Raw genomic sequence first — 16,515 nt, 5'->3', positions numbered from 1 at the left:
GGTCCCGCACCCCCAGACCCCCGGATCCCCTCGGGGGGTCCCTGCACCCCCAGACCCCCTGTGACCCCCATGAGGGGTCTCCACACCCCCCAACCATCACATTCCCCACTCTGGGTGGTCCCTGCACCCCCAGACCCCCGGTATCCTCTGGGGGGGTCCCGGCACCCCCAGCCCCCCCCACCCTGGAGCATTCCCGCCCCCCCCGCATCCCCCGGTGCCACCGGAGCCCGGGCGGGGCGGGGCGGCCCCGGGCCCTCCCCGAGGGCGGATCGGTGCCGAGGGCCGGGCCCGGGGCCGCCCCGCCCGCAGCCACAGCCCGGGGGCACCGGGGGTACCGGGGGATACCGGGGGGACCGGGGAATCACCGGGGGAGCCGCCCGGAGCCGCCATGGCCATGGACCGGGCCGCGGGCAGGAGGGACCCGAACGGCGATTACGGTACCGAGCATCCCCCGCGCCTCCCGGGGCTGCCCCGAACCCCCCGGTTTGAGACCCCCGGGTTTGGGACCCCCGGGTTTGGGACCCCCGGGTTTGGGAAATCCCAGATTTTGGGCGCCCTCAGGGCTTTGGAGACCCCCAGCTCGGGACCCCCGTGTTTGGGGACCCTCGTGTTGGGGACCCCCGTGTTTGGGACCCCCGTGTTTGGGACCCGCGGGTGTGGGGAGCCCCAGATTTGGGACCCAGAGGGGCTTTAGACCCTTCAGGTTTGGGGATCCCCCTGATTTTGGGGGTTTGAGGGCCCCCCAAGTGTGAGGACACGCAGGTTCAGAGACCCCCGCGTGTTGGGGACCCCCGCGTGTTTGGGACCCCAGGGTTTGGGGACCCCGCGCGTTGGGGACCCTCGTGTTTGGGACCCTCGTGTTTGGGACCCCCGTGTTTGGGACCCCAGGGTTTGGGAATCCCGAGCGTTTGGGATCCCCGCATTGGGGACCCCCGTGTTTGGGACCCCAGGGTTTGGGACCCCCGTGTTTGGGGACCCGCGTGTTTGGGGACCCCCGTGTTTGGGACCCCAGGGTTTGGGGACCCCCGTGTTTGGGGACCCCCCGTGTTTGGGGACCCCCCGTGTTTGGGGACCCGCGTGTTTGGGGACCCCCGTGTTTGGGACCCCAGGGTTTGGGGACCCCCGTGTTTGGGGACCCCCGTGTTTGGGACCCCCGTGTTTGGGGACCCCGTGTGTTTGGGACCCCCGAGGAGGCGGCAGGGCCGGTACAGATTTGGGGGGGGTCCTGAGGCTGGGGGGTCCCGGTTTGGGGGCTGTTTCGGGGGTCCCGGCAGCTCCCGGGGCTGTCCCGGAGCGAGGGAGGGGCGCGGAGGCAGCGCCGGGACCCCTCCCCAGGCGGGACCGGCCCCGTTCCCCCCGTTATTCCCGGGCTCGGAGCCCCCGACAGGCGGGACCGGCCCCGTTTCCCCCCGTTATTTCGGGGGGGGACCGGCCCCGTTTCCCCCCGTTATTCCCGGGCGGGGACCGGCCCCGTTCCCCCCGTTATTCCCGGGCGGGACCGGCCCCGTTTCCCCCCGTTATTCCGGGCGGAGCCCCCCCGGTCCGGCCTTTGTTCGCCGTGCGCGGGGGCGCCCCCGCAGCCCTGACATCACCGGCGGCCTATGGGCGCAGCCGGGCTCCCGCCGCCGCCGCCGGTGATTTATTTACCCGAACGGAACCGGGGCGGGGACAGCACCGGCACCGCCCGCCGGCCCTTGCCCGGCACGGAGCGGACCTTGCCCGCCCGTTCCCGACCTCCGGACCGGGTTCGGCGGGGCCGCGCCGCGCCCCGGGGCTGCCCGGTACCGGTACCGGAGCTGTCCGGTATCGCTTCGTCCCGGTGCCGGAATTCCGCGGTAACCCCCGGGTTCCGTCCGGTGCCACTGCCCGTTCCCCCCGGTGCCCCCCGGTGCCCCGGCCGGTTCTCAGCGCAGCCCCCGGTGCCGGTGCCCGCTCTCCCGGTTCCCCCCGGTGCTCTCGGGGCGGGGTTTGGGCCCCGTCCGAGCCCCGGAGGGCGGATTTGGGGCGGGGTCGCCGGAGCCCGGCCCAGCCCAGCCCGGCCCAGCCCAGCCCGGCCCGGCACGGACGGCAACGGCAACGGCAACGGCAACGGCCGCGGCAACGGCGGCGGGTCCGGGGGGCGCTCGGCGGGATGGGGGGACACGGGGACAGCTACTACGGCAAACACGGTACCGGTACCGGGCTCAGGGCGCGGCCGGGGCTCGGGGGGCTCCGCTCGGGGGTCCCGGTGGGTCGGGGGCTCCTCCCGCTGCGGGCCGGGGGCGGTTTTGGGGCTCCCCCTTGGTTCGGGGGCGCCTTTGGGGGTTCCCTGCGCTCGGCTCGGCGCGGAAGGAGCGAAACGGCCGCGGGGAAAGGCGGAAAACAGCCCCAAAATGGGCGGAAAAGAACCCCAAATTGGGCGGAAAGCGGGGCTGGGAGCGGCGGGGCAAAGCGAAAGCAAAAGCGGCCGCGCCCCGCATGGAGGGGGGCCGCGGTTTTGGGGGGCTGGGGAGGGGGTTTGGGGGTTTTTTTTGGGTTTTTTGGGGAGTTTTTTTGGGGTTTTTTTTTGTTTTTTTTGGGGTTTGGGGCCGCCCTGCCCGGCGGCCGCAGAACCGGCCCGACGGCCGCGCTGGGCGCCGGGACAGACCGGGACAGACCGGGACAGACCGGGACAAACCGGGACAGACCGGGACAGACCGGGACAAACCGGCTCCGGCGGTTCTGGGGCGGCGCCGCGCTGTCCCGGGATCGGTTCTGGTTCTGGTTCTGCCTCCCCCGCGCCCTCTTTGGAGAGGGGAGACCCCCCTCCCCAAAATATCCCCAAGCAAACGCGTTCCGGGCACGGGAAATGTTTATTGGGGTGACCCCCCCCAAAAAAGGCACACGACCCCCCCCAAAAAAGGCACACGACCCCCCCAAAATCCCCCCCAAATCCGCGCCCCCCCTGCCCCGGGCCGCTCCCACGCTGGCTCCGCTCCCACACTAAAAATAAAAATAAAAATAAATAGAAATAAAAATAGAAATAAAGCGGAGCGGCGGCGCCGGGGGGGCTGCGGCGGGGCCGGGGCTGCCCCGGGTTCGGTTCCCCCCGGCCCCTCTTTGGTGCCTCGGAATTTGGTGATTTTGGTGGATTTCGGGTCGTTTTTGCGGCAGTTTGGGCACATTTCGGGCAGAGCCACCTGTGGGAATGAGCTTTCCCAGGCAGCCGCTGTTTCCCGGCTCGGGAAGCGGATCCGCAGATGTTTTTTCCTGGTTCTGCTGATCCCGAGGGGATTTTTGGGAAGTTTTGGAAGTTTTGGGGTGAGGAGGATGAGGAGTGCCTTCCTCCCGCCCCGGCCATTCCTCATTGCCATTCCTGCTCCTCCTCCTCCTCCCCACAGGAACGCCGCAGAAATATGACCCGACTTTCAAAGGGCCCATCTATGACAGGTGAGGACAGGGGCCCCAAATCCAGGGTCCCCAAAATCCAGGGTCCCCAAAATCCAGGGTCCCCAAATCCAGAATCTCCAAAATCCACGCTCCCCAAAATCCAGTGTCCCCAAAATCCAGGGTCCCCAAATCCAGAATCTCCAAAATCCATGCTCCCCAAAATCCAGTGTCCCCAAAATCCAGGGTCCCCAAATTCAGGGTCCCCAAAATCCTACAAATCCTCAAGTCCAGGGTCCCCAAATCCAGAATCTCCAAAATCCACGCTCCCCAAAATCCAGTGTCCCCAAAATCCAGGGTCCCCAAATCCAGTGTCCCCAAAATCCAGGGTCCCCAAATCCAGAATCTCCAAAATCCATGCTCCCCAAAATCCAGTGTCCCCAAAATCCAGGGTCCCCAAATCCAGGATCCCCAAAATCCTACAAATCCTCAAGTCCAGGGTCCCAAAATCCAGGGTCCCCAAGTCCAGAGTCCCCAAACCCAGTGTCCCCAAAATCCAGGGTCCCCCAAATCCAGGGTCCCCAAATCTGGGGTCTCCAAACCCAGAGTCCCCAAACCCAGGGTCTCCAAATCCAGTATTCCCAAACCCAGGGTTCCTAAATCAAGTCCAGTGTCCCCATTCCAATTGTCCCCATTCCCATTGTCCCCAATCCCCCTGTCCCCATTCCCATTGTCCCCAGTGTCCCCATTGTCCCCAGTGTCCCCGTTCCCCCCAGTGTCCCCATTGTCCCCAGTCCCCTGTCCCCGCTGCAGGGGCTGCAGTCCAGGGTCCCCATTCCCATTGTCCCCAGTGTCCCCAATCCCCCTGTCCCCACCTTGGCTGTCCCCATTCCCAGTGTCCCCATTCCCCCCATTGTCCCCAGTGTCCCCAATCCCCCTGTCCCCATTCCCAGTGTCCCCATTGTCCCCAGTCCCAGTGTCCCCATTGTCCCCAGTGTCCCCAACCCCCCTGTCCCCATTCCCAGTATCCCCAATCCCCCTGTCCCTATTCCCCCCAGTGTCCCCATTGTCCCCAGTGTCCTCAATCCCCCTGTCCCCATTCCCAGGGTCCCCAGTGTCCCCATTGTCCCCAATCCCCCCATTGTCCCCAGTGTCCCCATTGTCCCCAGTGTCCCCAACCCCATTGTCCCCAGTGTCCCCAATCCCCCTGTCCCCGCTGCAGGGGCTGCAGTCCAGGGTCCCCATTCCCAGTGTCCCCAATGTCCCCAGTGTCCCCATTGTGCCTAGTGTCCCCATTGTCCCCAATGTCCCCAGTGTCCCCAGTGTCCCCAGTGTCCCCATTGTCCCCATTGCCCCCATTGTCCCCAACCCCCTGTCCCCGCTGCAGGGGCTGCACCGACATCATCTGCTGCGTCCTGCTGGTGGTGGCCATCGTGGGCTACGTCGTGGTGGGCGTCGTGGGTACGTCCTGGGGGGTCTGGGGGCTCTGTGGGGTCTGGGGGCTGCATGGGGGGGGTGACCCCGGCCTGACGGCCCTGTGCCCCCCAGCCTGGACGCACGGGGACCCACGCAAGGTGATCCACCCCACGGACAGCCGCGGGCAGTTCTGCGGGCAGCAGGGGACCCCCAACGAGTGAGTGCCCCATTGTGGGGAGACCCCCAATTCCCCGGGGGGGGGCAGCGTGGAGGGGGGGTTTGCCCCGAACCTGGGCGGTTTTTGGTTTGTTTTGCAGGAAAAAACCTTTCCTTTTTTACTTTGACATCGTCAAGTGCGCGAGCCCGCTGGTGCTGCTGGAGTTCCAGTGCCCGACCACGCAGGTGCGGCCTGAGCCCCCTCGGGACCCCCGAGAATTCCCCAGGGAATCTGGGCCTGAGCCCCCTTGGGACCCCCAGTAATTCCCCAGGGAATCCAGGCCTGCAGCCCCCTTGGGACCCCCAATAATTCCATGGGGATCCTAGCCTGCAGCCCCCTCAGGACCCCCGATAATTCCCCAGGGAATCCAGGCCTGAGCCCCCTCAGGACCCCCAGAAATTCCATGGGAATCCAGGCCTGCAGCCCCCTCGGGACCCCCGATAATTCCCCAGGGAATCCAGGCCTGCAGCCCCCTCAGGACCCCCGATAATTCCATGGGAATCCAGGCCTGCAGCCCCCTCGGGACCCCCGATAATTCCCCAGGGAATCTGGGCCTGGAGCCCCCTCAGGACCCCCAATAATTCCATGGGAATCCAGGCCTGCAGCCCCCTCGGGACCCCCAGTAATTCCATGGGTGATCCAAGCCTGAGCCCCCTTGGGACCCCCAATAATTCCCCGGGGGTTCTGGACCTGCAGCCCCCTCGGGACCCCCGATAATTCCACGGGGGATCCGGGCTTGAGCCCCCTCGGGACCCCCGATAATTCCATGGGAATCCAGGCCTGCAGCCCCCTCAGGACCCCCAGAAATTCCATGGGAATCCAGGCCTGCAGCCCCCTCGGGACCCCCAGTAATTCCATGGGAATCCAGGCCTGCAGCCCCCTTGGGACCCCCAGTAATTCCATGGGCATCCAGGCCTGCAGCCCCCTTGGGACCCCCAATAATTCCATGGGGATCCAGGCCTGCAGCCCCCTCGGGACCCCCAGAAATTCCACGGGGGATCCGAGCCTGAGCCCCCTCGGGACCCCCGATGATTCCATGGCAATCCGGGCCTGCATCCCCCTCAGGACCCCCGAGAATTCCCCAGGGAATCCAGGCCTGCAGCCCCCTCGGGACCCCCGATAATTCCATGGGAATCCAGGCTTGCAGCCCCCTCAGGACCCCCGATAATTCCATGGGAATCCAGGCCTGCAGCCCCCTTGGGACCCCCAATAATTCCATGGGGAATCCAACCTGCAGCCCCCTCAGGACCCCCGATAATTCCCCAGGGAATCCAACCTGCAGCCCCCTCGGGACCCCCGATAATTCCCCAGGGAATCCAGGTCTGCAGCCCCCTCAGGACCCCCGATAATTCCCCAGAGAATCCAGACCTGCAGCCCCCTTGGGACCCCCAATAATTCCATGGGGAATCCGGGCCCGAGCCCCCTCCCCGTGTCCCCCTGCCCACAGATCTGTGTCAGCAAGTGCCCGGACCGGTACCTGACGTACCTGACGGCCGCGGGCAGCCCCGCGTCGCTCGAGTATTACCGCAATTTCTGCACCCCCGAGTACAAGGGCACGCAGAAGGTGGGTCTGGGCTGTGGGGCCGGGGCTGCCGTGCCGTGCTGTGGGGGGATTCCTGCCCCACACGCTGATGTCCGGCTCGCTGTCCCCTCCAGGCTGCCCTCAACGTGCTCAAGGACAGGGAGTGTCCGGCCATGCTCATTCCCAGCACCCCGCGTACGTCCGTAATTAGCAAGGAGCTCATTAACGATGGTTTGGGGGCTGTTTGGGGGTTCTGGGGGGGCTTTCCCAGCTGAGCCCACCCCTCCCCGTGTCCCCCCCAGTGGCGCGGAGATGCTTCCCGGCCATCCAGGCCAAGCAGGGCGTCATCATGGTGGGCAACAAGACGAGCTTCGAGGACGGCTGGGGGAACCACAGGAACGCCACCGAGCTGCTGGAAGGGGCCAAGTGAGTCCCAAACCCTCGTTAAGGGCTGCCTCGTTAGCGCTGCTTTGCCCGTTTGAGGTGTTTGCCTCAAATCCTGCACCAGGATCCCGTGGTGGGAGGCGCAGGGCGGGCGGCTCCGGGGTTTTGCTGTGCAGAATTGGTGAATTTCCGTGGTTTTGGGCCTCCATCGGTGTTTCCATTCCCTCGCAGGAAAGCCAACGTGGTGCTGGAGACGCGGCAGCTGGCCATGAAGATCTTCGAGGACTACACGGTGTCCTGGTACTGGATCATCATGTGAGCATGGGGGCAAAATTCTGGCATTTCCGGTGTTTTGCTGTTTTCCCGGCTTTCCCACGATTTCCACGGAGCAGTGACATCCTCACCGTGGTTCTCGTGTCCGGGGGACACTGTGGGACACTGGGAGGGTGCTGACCCATCCTGCCTTCCTCCCGCAGAGGCCTCGTCATTGCCATGGTGGCCAGCCTCATCTTCATCGTGCTGCTGCGCTTCCTGGCGGGCGTCATGGTGTGGGTGATGATCGTGATGGTGATCCTGGTGCTGGGATACGGTGAGCAGGGGGGCTGCCAGCCTCTCCCCCTGGCTTTTCCCTTGTTTCCAGTGGGGTTTGTGCTGCAGAATTTCACACGCCCTGGTTGGTGTCCGGCGCTGCCTCTCCCGTGCAAAAAATGACCAAATTTCTGCTTTTTGCCACAGGAATCTTCCACTGCTACATGGAGTACGCCAAGCTCAAAGGGGAAGCGGGCTCGGATATGTCCCTGGCAGACCTGGGCTTCCAGACCGACCTCCGTGTGTACCTGCACCTGCGGCAGACCTGGCTGGCGTTCAGTAAGCGTCCGGGAATTGGGAGTTAATTGGGAGTTAATTGGGGTGGGGTCCCACAGGGCAGGGGGTTGGGGGTCACAGCTGTGGGAAGGGGGGGCTTGGCTGGGTGCCCCCAGGAGGGGATTTGGGGGCTCTGGGGAAGGGGCAGGGGGTCCCTGACGCTCTGTTTTTCTGCCCAGTGATCATCCTGTGCGTGCTGGAGCTGGTGATCGTCCTGCTGCTCATCTTCCTGCGCAAGAGGATCCTCATCGCCATCGCGCTCATCAAGGAGGCCAGCAGGTCTGGCTGTGCCTGTCCCCAGCGGGTGACCCGCTGGCACCCATCGCTGTGGGGTTTAACTGGGGTTTAACTGGGGTTTAACTGGGGTTTAGCCAGGTTTAACGAGGTTTAACTGGGGTTTAACCAGGTTTAACCAGGGTTTAACCAGGATTTAACCAGGTTTAACCAGGTTTAACCAGGTTTAACCGGGGTTTAACCAGGTTTAACCAGGGTTTAACCAGGTTTAACCAGGTTTAACCAGGGTTTAACCAGGGTTTAACCAGGTTTAACCAGGTTTAACCAGGGTTTAACCAGGTTTAACCAGGGTTTAACCAGGTTTAACCAGGTTTAACCAGGGTTTAACCAGAGTTTAACCAGGATTTAACCAGGTTTAACCAGGGTTTAACCAGGATTTAACCAGGTTTAACCAGGGTTTAACCAGGTTTAACCACGGTTTAACCAGGTTTAACCAGGGTTTAACCAGGTTTAACCAGGTTTAACCAGGTTTAACCGGGGTTTAACCAGGTTTAACCAGGTTTAACCAGGTTTAACCAGGTTTAACCAGGGTTTAACCAGGATTTAACCAGGTTTAACCAGGGTTTAACCAGGTTTAACCACGGTTTAACCAGGTTTAACCAGGGTTTAACCAGGATTTAACCAGGTTTAACCAGGTTTAACCAGGTTTAACCAGGGTTTAACGAGGTTTAACCAGGTTTAACGGGGGTTTAACCAGGTTTAACCAGGATTTAACCAGGTTTAACCAGGTTTAACCAGGTTTAACCAGGTTTAACTGGGGTTTAACCAGGGTTTAACCAGGTTTAACCAGGTTTAACCAGGGTTTAACCAGGGTTTAACCATCTTCTCACAGGGCCATCGGTCACGTCATGTCATCGCTGCTGTTCCCCTTGTGCACCTTCTTCTTGCTGTGCCTCTGCATCGCCTACTGGGCCAGCACGGCCGTGTATCCTTTGCTCTTCCTCGCCCTCTTCCTCATCCTCCTGCTGTTCCCTGCACGCCCCTTCCCACGGGTCCGGTGTGTGCCCAGGCACGGAGCAGGGTCTGAGGGTGGATCCACCTCAGATCTCTGAGGTTTAACCCAAAACAAGGGTGGAACAGCAGCAGCAGGAGCTCGGGGAGGCTGAGGTGGAGCCTGGTTTGGATTTAGGGCTGGGTTTGGAAAACGCCCTTTCCTTGACGGTCACCCGCAGCTTCCTGTCCACCTCCAACGAGGCCGTTTACAAGGTGTTCAACGAATCCGCGTGCCCGTTCGCCGGGCAGACCTGCCGGCCCGAGGTGAGCGCCTCCGGACACTCCGGACCTGTCAGACCCACGGCGGTCACTCTGGCCTGACCAGCAGTGTCCGGTTGTCCGGTTTATCTCGGCTGTTTGAGGGGCCTGGAATGCCCGGGGTGGCCTTGGGGCAGCCCGCGCATCGAAGGACGAGAAGAGGCTTCAGTTCTTCTTTCTGGTTTTTATGTTTATTAATTGTTTATCTAAAAGATGTTCTTTCAGCCGAACAAAGATCCGCTCAGCAGTCAGCCATGGGCACACTGTCCGTCCCACGGACCGCCACGTATCTTTATACCCCTTGTTACGTATACAATATTTATCATTTTTCCCCAATACCATCTATTGTTATAACTCAGTGCACTCTCAGTAATAACCAATCCAAAGGTGCCACCGTGGCCAAAGAAGATGGAGGAGAGGAGGAAGAAGAAGGAGGGCAGGACACACCCCAATTCCTCCATCTTACTCCTCTAAACCCCCCTGTACATAAATCCTAAACCCTGTTTCTCACCCTCTAATTAGCTAATCTTTCCACCCTTCACCCCGGTGAGGCCCTCTTATCTTCATAAAGGTGTCGTCTCCCGTGTAGGGTCAAAGTCCAGCCACCAGACACTTCTGGCAACATTCCAGGACTCCCGGGCCCCCCAAGGGTGGTCTCGGGGGCCCTGCATCCCGGGACTCAAATCCTGAGATCCCACATCCGGTGTCCTCCGCAGACCTTCAACAGCAGCAACGTCACCAGGCTGTGCCCGGACGCGCAGTGCCTGTTCGCGTTCTACGGCGGCGAGAGCGCCTACCACCGGTACCTCGTGGCGCTGCAGTTCTTCAACGTCTTCATGTTCTTCTGGCTCGCCAACTTCGTCATCGCGCTGGGCCAGGTGACGCTGGCGGGCGCCTTCGCCTCCTACTACTGGGCCTTCAAGAAGCCCGACGACATGCCGGCCTTCCCGCTCTTCTCCGCCTTCGGCCGCGCGCTGCGGTGCGTCCGTCCGTCCGTCCGTCCCCGGGAGCTCTGCCTGCCGGGCTGTGCCTTTCTAACCGGGCTGCTCCGTCCCCAGGTACCACACGGGCTCGCTGGCCTTCGGCTCGCTGATCCTGGCCATCGTGCAGGTGATCAGGGTCATCCTGGAGTACCTGGACCACCGGCTGAAAGGTGCTGGGGTGGGGGGGCTGGGGTAGCAGGGTCTCAGCAGGGACCTCAGAGTGATCCCACCCCCCTCTGGCCCCGGTGCTGAGCCCTCTCCCTGCGCCCTCCAGCTGCCGAGAACAAGTTTGCCAAGTTCCTGCTGAGCTGCCTCAAGTGCTGCTTCTGGTGCCTGGAGAAATTCCTCAAGTTCCTCAACAGGAACGCCTACATCATGGTGAGGGTCACCCTAAACCAGCTCCCTCCAAGGGCTGGGGCTGCCATGGGGGCAGCTCAGAGATTGCCCTGGGAATTGGGTCTCCTGACGCTGTGGGAACACTGAGGTTTGAGGAATTTTTCAGCTGAAAAATTCCTCAAAAATTCAGGAATTTTTGGCTGAAAAACCTTGGCCTCGCACATCCCGTTGGCTTTGGGGAGGACCTTCTGCGGGTGGGTTATTCAGCTCCGGGTCTGTGCGATGCCTGAGCCCACAGTGAGTGAGGGGCGAGAAGGCCCTTGCAGGGTGGGATCTGCACCCTCCCCTGCCCGGGGGTCTCAGTGCAGCCCCGTTTCTCTCTCTCTCCTCTGCGCGGCTTTTCCGCCCCAGATCGCCGTCTACGGCACCAACTTCTGCACCTCGGCGCGGAACGCGTTCTTCCTGCTGATGAGGAACATCATCAGGTGAGATCTGGGCGAGTCACCCCGCACTGTTTGGGGAGCAGAGGCAGAGGCTCATCCCCCTCTCGTCTGCAGGGTGGCCGTGTTGGATAAAGTCACGGATTTCCTCTTCTTCCTCGGCAAGCTCCTCATCGTGGGAAGCGTGGGTGAGTGCTGCCTTCTGGAAGTTTCCCCTCAAATCCTGTGGAGCTGCTCCTTCCCGCCTTGCCCACCCTCATCCACCCCCTTGCTCTCGCAGGGATCCTCGCCTTCTTCTTCTTCACGCAGCGGATAAAGCTGGTGCAGGACACGGCGCCGCCGCTCAATTACTACTGGGTGCCAATTCTGGTGAGCTGCCAGAAATAAGCTGGTTAAATTCTGGTGAGCTGCCCTTTCCCTGGGGGGGAAATGCAGCGGGAGAGGGCAGCGCTGCCCCACAGCCCCTCAAGGAGCCCCTTTGTTGGCGGCGTTTTGCCGGCCCCTGGTGCAATGAGCTCTTTGTTGGTCATGGTTGGCACCGTGCCCGCCCGCGCTGCCCGCTCTGGCCTCCATCCAGGGCTGCCTGAGGCCCTTTCAAACAGCGCTGCCCTGTTGGCTTCTCCTCCTTCCTTCCCCTGGGGAATGTGGCATTCAGCATTTTCCTCCTCCTCCTCCTCCTCCTCCTCCTCCTGCTGGGGGTTCCGGGCTCTCAGCGTTCGTGTTTCTTGCAGACGGTGATCGTGGGCTCCTACCTCATTGCCCACGGCTTCTTCAGCGTCTACGGCATGTGCGTGGACACCCTGTTCCTCTGCTTCTGTGAGTATCAGCAGAATCCCCCTCTCCCGTCAGGAGTGTCCAGTTTGGGGCTTTGCTCCCGCTCCCGGGGTCCCTCTGTGTGGTTTTCTCCTGCTTTTTCCTCTCCTGGCTCCTCACCTGCTCCAGCAGAGACCCCCAGCCTGTCCCTGGGCTCCTGCATCTCTCCCTCTGTTTTGGTGCTTTGGGCTCGGTGGAATTAACTGCAGCTAACCTCGATTTCCCTTTTTTTCCCCTCCCTTTTTCCCTTCTTTTCTGCCCCTCCCGTGTCTCTGGCCATACATTCTCCGCCCTGTCTCTCTCCCTGGCTCCTCCGCCGCTTTTCCCGCTCTCCCCCTTCTTCACGGCCGCTTCCTCGCGGGGCTGGAAAAGGCGAAGATCTGGAGAGAAACGATGGATCTCCGGAGAGGCCTTACTACATGTCCCCCGAGCTGAGCGAGATCCTGCTGAAGGGGCACCTCGAGCCTTCCAAAAGCGCCGATAGCCAAGGCTAGGCCGGGCTGGGGTCCCTGCCGGCCCCCCGACTCTGCGGTGTCCCCTGGGATCCTCCGGGGGTGCCGGCCCTCGGTGCTGTCCCCAATCTGCCCTCCTGCCCAAAATCCGCGTTCCTGCGCTGGGAGAGCCCGCGTGGAGCTGGCTGGGGCTCACGGCAGCACCCAAGGGTGGCTCCCAAGGGAGGGCTAGGCCGGCACAGAGCAGGGACGGGGCCGGCTGGGATGGGCTCGGGGCGTTTCCTCTGCGTCCGCTTCGGCCGAGAGCACCGAGACTTTTTCTTTGCCCTTTCCTCGCCCCTTTCCTTGCCTTTTCCTCCTCCTGTCTCTATGCAAACCGCAGGATTCTGAAGGGTTCTGGGTGAGGTTGCAGAGCTTTGCTGGTTTAGCCCAGCTTGTCCCTGTCCCCTGTCCCAGCCATCACAGGAGCTGTCACTGGGACTTGGGAGATTTTCACTCCAGCCATGGGGGGGGAGTCAGGATTTCTCCTCCAAAAAGCCCAGAAATGATCAAGATTCATAAAAATACAGCTCTTGTGGCTCAGCCTCAGCCACAGCTCCCAGCCAGGACACAGCCCTGCTGTTGGTGCTGCCGTGTCCTGGATCCCAGGAGGATCCAAATCCCTCCCAAAACACCCCCTGGGCGCTGCGAGCCCGGAGCTTTGAGGCTTTGTTTGCTTTTGGGGTGTTGTTTTTTCCACGGCTGGGATTTTCCAGCCTCGAGGGGGAATCGCTTTTCAATGGCTCCCTCCTGCCCTTGGCTCCGCTCAAAAACACCAAACACCCAAATTCCCTCTTTCTCCTGAACCCCTGCGGGCCATGCCCGGGTTTGCCATGTCACAGAGGGAAAAATAATTCAGGATAAGCCCAGAGGCTCTGTTTGAGCTGGGAATCGCTGTCAGGGGATCCCACACCAACCCCGCGGGGCCGGGGGTCTCTCTTTGCAGTGGAGGACCTGGAGCGCAACGACGGCTCGGCCGAGAAGCCTTACTTCATGTCCCAGGACCTGAGGAAGCTGCTCAAGAAGAGCAACAAGGGCCAGCCCGAGGCATAGCCCCGCCTGGCATTGCCCCTCGGTGGGCACGGACAGCCCTGGCAGCGGGGCGGGTGGGTAAAATGCACATTTTTGGTGAATCGGCCTTAAAATCCGGGCGCTGGGAACGACAATGAGAGGCAGGGCCGCTCCTGGGGTGAAATCCCCCCCAATTTCCAGGGGTTCTGGGTGGTTCCAGAGGGAGTTTAATTGTGTTTATGAACCTGGAGGAGCAGGAAGGGGGTTCAGGCAGCTCCTCGAGGGGCGTTCTAAAATATTTTAATATTTAAAATATTTTAATATTTTAGGGCCCCCCCTAAAATATTGAATTGTGGCCGTGCATTCCTGCCCGCAGAGCTGGGGTCACCTCCCGCCCCTCGCTGCCCTCCGTCGACACCCCAGCGCCCTAATTAATTAATTAATTAATTAATTCTTTTAGGAATAAGCTAATTATTATTGCTTTTGTAGCCAGTGCGAGGGGTGGAGGTGGAGGGGAACGAGGGGGCAGAATTTGGGGTTTGAGGCTCCTCCGGAGGAGCTGCAGCTTCCACGGATTCCCCCCCAAAATGTGCACCTGGTCCCCCCAAATTTGTGTCATTTTAGGGCAAAGCCTTCCCAAAGGCTTCACCTGCAGGGGGGGATTTGGGATTTGGGACCCCCACCCAGGGCCTGGGGGGGTTTTGGTGTCATTCCAGGTGATTTTGGCAAAGCCAGGGGCAGCCACCACCTGCCTCCAGCCAGGAGAGGGGGGAAAAAGGAATTTTTTTGGTGTGGGAAAGGGGTCAATTAACTCCAAAATGTAATTAACTCAAACCTGAAGTGTAACAGAATTAACCCTCAGACCCTGCGCAGCCCCAAGCACAGCCACCACCAGCAATTGGGCTTTTTTTAGGGCTTATTTGTTCCAAAAAAGGACTTTTAGAAATGCTCTGAGGCTTTGGGGGACAATTCCCCCCTCCAGTGCTGCTGAGGGATCCCTTTGGCTTCCCTTGATCCCAATTCCACCTTTGGGTTTTGTATCATCCAGGGGACGTTTCTATGGAATTATCTGATCCTTTGGGGCCTTTTGTATATTTTGCTTTTCCAGGATGTTTTCAGTTACGGTTATTTGGGGCTTTTCCAAGGAATTTTTGGGGGCACGTTTTCATTGCTGTGACGCCGCCGGGCAGAGCTTCCCTATCTGTAATTTCTCTAATTTTTCTTTTCAAAATTCCCCAAATTTTCCCTTTTTCCCCCTCGTTTTTTTTTTAGTGCAGCTGATCAGTGGACAGAGGAGTGGAAGGGAAAATTGAAGCCAAAAAAAAATAATGAAGGAAAATGTAAAACTAGAAAGGTGAAGGGAAAGGCAGAACAATGAAGGGAAAGGTAAAAACAAAGCTAAAAACGTAACAGTAAAGCTCAACAGAAACGATCAAATGAAGCTAAAAAGAGGCAAATCCTCCCTGTTTGGGATGAGTGGGAATAATTCAGGGAATTATCACCAGACCTTGTTCCACTTACAGCCATCCCAGCACATGTCCTGCAGCTCCTGATGCTCATTCTGGATTAATTCCGTTTTTTTTCCCCCCTCCCTGTGCAGGTTTCAGGGTGGGTTTGGTTTTGTTTCTGCCCAGAATGTTCGTGTTGGGGGCGAATTCCCTCTCACTCCTCGATTTTCAGCTGTTTTCCTCCCAAATCCCGACCCTTTGGGTGTGGGAAGCAGCTGAGGAGTGGCAGGAACTGGGTTTGTTTGCTCAAAAAGGCAAAAAAAACCAGCAGGAATTTGGAAGGCTGGAAGGAAAAGTGGTGAAAGAGAGAAGAAATTTGGGAAAAAATGTGTTTGTGGGGAAGCCGGGCTGGCTCGGCTGCCTCCCAGCAGCACAGGATTTGAGGAGAATTAAGGATTTTTATTCCCAATAAACCCAAGTGGCTTTTTAGAGGTGATGGGGAGCAGCGAGGGAGATATTCCTGTAAATTAGGAAATTCACAGGAATATTTCCGAGGTTGTTTTGGAAAACTCAGAGCGAGGGCAGCTGTCTGGGGGAATTTGGTGTCCAGAAAAGCTTCACTCCAAGGCTGGGTTCCTGCTTCCAGGCAAAGCTCCGTGCTCAAGGCATTAAATGATGGCATTTAAGAATAATGGCGCTTTTTTTCCCCCCCACCCCCGTCTAGAAATGTGGCTTCTGTCCCTACAAACCTGATTGTTCTGCGGGCAAAGAAAACGAGCCTAAACTCCTAAACAATGCTGAACCTGCAGGGCTGATGTTTTACAGGGAAATGCTCCTTTTTCACGTGTTTTTGAGGCGTTAAGGGTGCTGTGACACTCCGGAGTCTCTGCGCGGTTCCGTCAGCGTCGCGACCGACAATAAAAAAGTGCCTGTTTGGAGCTCGTTGTGTTGTGTGCTATCACCAATTGTGTGCTGAACCCAATTCTGCCACTTTTCACCCCAAAATGGCCATTTCAGCATTTGTTCAGCTGATTTCAAAGTGTGTGTGTGTGGGGGGGTGTCACTGGTTTTGGGGAGTTTGGGCTGAATCTGAGTAATTTTCCAAGAATCCCTGAGCCACAGGGTCTCCAGGAGGGGATTTTATTTTAAAGAGCAAAGTGTTTGTTCAGACACCTATTTAATGTTGCTTTCCCTGGTCATCAAAAGCAGAAGGTGTTTGTGTGGTCAAATGCCTCCAAAAAGGCATCTTTGAGGTTCTTCCCCTCAAAAATTCAATGGTTTTGAGGTCAAGTCCCTGAAAAATCTGCAGTTTTGAGGTCAAACCCCTTCAGAAAAGGTGGTTTTGAGGGCAAACCCCCTCCAAATAAGGTGGTTTTGAGGTCAACCCCTTCCAAATAAGGTGATTTTGAGGTTGTCGCCCTCGTAAAAAGGCGATATTGACATCTGACCCCTCCAAAATAAACCACTTTGAGGTCAAACCTTTTCATTGCTTGTCAGAGAAGGATGTTCCCGGTGGAACCCTGGCTGGGCTCCGGTGCTTCGGGGGCTCCTGAGGACGCGTCCCCTCAGGGATATCCTCGCGGGCCATCGCTCCCTTCACGGCGTCCCCTCAGCCCGCGCCCCCCCGGCCCGTTCCCGCCACCGCTCTCGGTCCCGCCCCTCCTGCACCACCCTTCCTCCTCCCTTTTCCATTGGCCTTT

At 59.8% G+C, this 16,515-nt stretch overlaps 1 protein-coding gene across 3 annotated transcripts; it reads left to right on the top strand.

Annotated features, from left to right (window-relative positions):
• Window positions 1-297: 297 nt before the first annotated feature.
• Window positions 298-15,753, top strand: SLC44A2 (solute carrier family 44 member 2 (CTL2 blood group)). 3 transcript variants are annotated; one of them, XM_074530329.1, is made up of 22 exons: window positions 298-437; window positions 3,360-3,408; window positions 4,733-4,806; window positions 4,894-4,978; window positions 5,079-5,163; window positions 6,426-6,542; window positions 6,635-6,695; window positions 6,803-6,926; window positions 7,116-7,199; window positions 7,361-7,473; window positions 7,620-7,751; window positions 7,928-8,027; window positions 8,875-8,967; window positions 9,215-9,299; window positions 10,010-10,272; window positions 10,352-10,446; window positions 10,551-10,654; window positions 11,024-11,097; window positions 11,170-11,240; window positions 11,333-11,421; window positions 11,784-11,868; window positions 12,238-15,753. In XM_074530329.1, exons 1-22 carry the CDS (start codon window positions 389-391, stop codon window positions 12,357-12,359), a joined length of 2,154 nt encoding a protein of 717 aa, XP_074386430.1. In that variant the 5' UTR covers window positions 298-388; the 3' UTR covers window positions 12,360-15,753. The 3 variants fall into 3 exon arrangements, with proteins under 3 accessions (XP_074386430.1, XP_074386429.1, XP_074386428.1); XM_074530328.1 differs by lacking the exon at window positions 298-437 and adding an exon at window positions 1,629-2,168 and having other exon boundaries at window positions 13,303-15,753; XM_074530327.1 differs by lacking the exon at window positions 298-437 and adding an exon at window positions 1,629-2,168.
• The last annotated feature ends 762 nt before the right edge of the window (window positions 15,754-16,515 follow it).

This window comes from Zonotrichia albicollis, chromosome 32, assembly GCF_047830755.1.
Source record: "Zonotrichia albicollis isolate bZonAlb1 chromosome 32, bZonAlb1.hap1, whole genome shotgun sequence".
NCBI classification, from domain to species: domain Eukaryota; kingdom Metazoa; phylum Chordata; class Aves; order Passeriformes; family Passerellidae; genus Zonotrichia; species Zonotrichia albicollis.
The sequence above is the reverse complement of the archived record's forward strand: the minus strand, read 5'-3'. Positions and strand labels throughout refer to the sequence as shown.